Raw genomic sequence first — 2,907 nt, forward strand, 5'->3', positions numbered from 1 at the left:
GGGAGGCCGAATTGACGAGAATTAAATATGGGCATCCTGATATACAACAAATTCTTAAAATTAGTTTTGATTCACTCGATGAAGAGGAGAAACAACTATTTTTATATATTTCTTGTTTTCTCATAAGAGAAAAATGGATACGGCCATGAAAGTATGGGACCAATCAGGGTGCAAAGGCTTCTCTGTATTTCAAAATTTACGGCACAAATCTCTTGTTGAGGTAGACGGTGAAAATTTTATACATATGCACGATCACCTAAGAGAATTGGGAAGAAGGATCGCTGAGAATTCAGGATTCCGCATTCCTTGTTTGTGGGATCGGACGGAGAACAGCAACATTGGCAGTTTGTTGCGTATGTTAGAGCAACCAGCTGTAAGTGCTTCAGTCATTCAAGCCTTTAAAAAGAGTTTATTCAATATTTACGCAATCCCGATGTTCAAATTCTTCATTGTTTTTAAAGAAGCATAATGTTTCAATTCTTGTCTGTATTTACAGAATCACAATGTTCGCGGAATTAGCATGATTCCTAGCGCAAATCAAGAGCCAAAGTCTTATGCACCATTGCTGTCAAATATGACATGGTTCAAAAGGACGACTCATGAGCTGTTGCGGAACCCCGTGATGAAGCTTTGCAATAGACGACACAAAACTCTTCATGATCCTGCTATTACTTTGGACAACTTGCAACTTCTTATTACCGAAGACCAGCTTTTGGAAAGCATTTTGAGGACGGTGGCTTTGCCAAATCTGAGATGGCTTCGCTGGTACAAGTGTGGCCACTCTTCTCTGCCTTCCTGGATTCCAAAGGAGAATCTAAGAGTCCTATACGTAGCCGGGAAAGCATTGAAAATATTGTGGCAATGCAAAGCGCAGGTAAATAAAAAATTTGTCAAGGAGTAACTTTCTGTGCGCTATCACTATGGATATCTCGCACCGCAAAATTGAATTTCTGCATCTTTATTATAGTTTAAAAACTTTAACATTTTGCAGGCACCTTTGCAGCTGCGGGAGTTAAAGATTTGGGCTTCTCTCTCAAAACTTCCGGAGTCCATTGGACAGTTGAAGCACCTCGAAGAGATTTACATCTGGTTACCCAAGACGAATGATATGAGATCACTTCCTGATGAATTTTGTCAGCTGCCATCTTTGAAGCGTTTTGAGTTAATAAATGCTTGGAAAATGCAGTTATTGCCGGATTCGTTTGGCAATTTGGTCACTCTCGAACACCTCAATCTGTCTGGCTCCCGCAGTTTGAAGAGGCTTCCAAATTCCTTCGAGAAGTTAATTAGGCTTAAATATCTTGATCTAAGAGGTAGCGATAGTTTGATTATTTCGACCACAACCGACAAGAGTGGTACAAGAGCGAGATGGAGGGAGCGGCACGTCCGGGAGTGGTACAAGAGGGAGATGGAGAAGGAGCGGGAGGATGAGTTGGAGGAGAGGGTGTGGAGGGACAAGTGGATAAACCAGCAGAGTTGGTGGCTGGAGTTGGAGGAGTGGGTGGAGTTGGAGGAGTGGGTGGAGTTGGAGGAGAGGGTGTGGAGTTTCAAGTGGGACCGGCAGCGGAGGATGCAGCGGAGGCTATACTCTCGGGCGGCTGTGTTGGGCACGACGTTTTTGTCGGGCGTGTTTTTTGTGGTCGTCATAATTGCTAGTACGGTGTTTGTTCCTCGATCCACGGTGTCGAAGTTGCTGTTGGGTGCGATGTGGTTGCTGTGGGTGACGGGCGCGTCGTTGATTTGCTCCGTTGATGTGGGAACAGTGCGGAAGATGCCGTACAAGAGGAGGTGGGAGGCGTGGAGGGCAGAGAGGGAATGGGCGGAGAGGAAATGGGCGGTGAGGGAGTGTCCGAGGATGAGGGAGACGAGTGACAGTGCCTCTCTAACACAGGCACTGTTGGCCGAGGAGATGAACCAATTACCTCTCCAACTGCCACCGTCTCTCCAAGAATTACATATAAGGGAATTACCTAGCACTTTTGAAAACCTCTGCAATCTGGAAGTTTTGGAATTGGATGGCTCTTTCTCGAAAATGCTGCCGCCTTCGCTCAGCGTCCTAAGTAATTTGAAGGAATTGAGACTGGTTAATTGCCCGAGATTGAAGTGTTTGCCGGATTCCCTCGGACGGTTGCGCGTGTTGGAAGTCAAATGTTGTCCTGGTCTTGTTGATGTTAGAACATTGCCGACTACGCTCATCCAGCTGAGCTTGATTTCTTGTCCTAAATTGAAGAAAATAGATCTGGGCCTTTTTGGTCTTGCCCAACTTCAAACGCTAAACCTTAGCGGGTGGACAGAAGTGGAGGAACTGGCAGGTATTGAAACATTGGTATCTCTGGAGGAGCTGCGAGCATCTGGATGTGAAAATCTGAAGAGAATACGGGGTTTGGGGCAGCTCACAAAACTTAAACAACTGGATGTTCATGGATGCAGCAAGATAGAAGAGCTGGAAGGTGTTGAACGTTTGAGGCTGTTGGAGAAGCTTGATGACTCTGACTGTCCAAATTTGCACTGCGATGGGAGAGTACCTCGATGAGATTGAAGGAAGGCATGCTCCACATTTGAAAATCAAAGCCTAAGAACACAGTTTTTGCAGTGACAACAGGTGATCGTCGGTCTGCAGGAGAGCTTTAATCACTTGATGTTCCATTTGTAAAAGGCTAAATCCTGGATTGGAGAATCACGGAACCAGCACATGACCTTCTCTCTACCCTATAATTATCTGCAGTTAACAGAATATGCAACTGTATGTTAGAATATGCAATTCTGTGTTAGAATGCCCGCATTATCAGAATTAATTATATTTTTGTTATTTATCAGAATGCTCGCATTGTAATTTTGTGATTTCATCCGTTTGGAAACTCTAATTTGAAGGAACCAACCTGGCTAGAAACATGGCCTTTTTTACAA

At 44.5% G+C, this 2,907-nt stretch overlaps 1 protein-coding gene across 1 annotated transcript; it reads left to right on the forward strand.

The window, feature by feature from the left end:
- The first annotated feature begins 478 nt into the window (after positions 1–478).
- Positions 479–2,533, forward strand: LOC149212359 (uncharacterized). The gene is made up of 2 exons (XM_089388655.1): positions 479–874; positions 992–2,533. Exons 1-2 carry the CDS (start codon positions 521–523, stop codon positions 2,531–2,533), a joined length of 1,896 nt encoding a protein of 631 aa, XP_089244781.1. The 5' UTR covers positions 479–520.
- The last annotated feature ends 374 nt before the right edge of the window (positions 2,534–2,907 follow it).

The sequence above is a fragment of the Pinus tabuliformis genome, chromosome 1_1 (assembly GCF_031772625.1).
Source record: "Pinus tabuliformis cultivar Carrire ecotype Pingquan chromosome 1_1, CPIR1, whole genome shotgun sequence".
NCBI classification, from domain to species: domain Eukaryota; kingdom Viridiplantae; phylum Streptophyta; class Pinopsida; order Pinales; family Pinaceae; genus Pinus; species Pinus tabuliformis.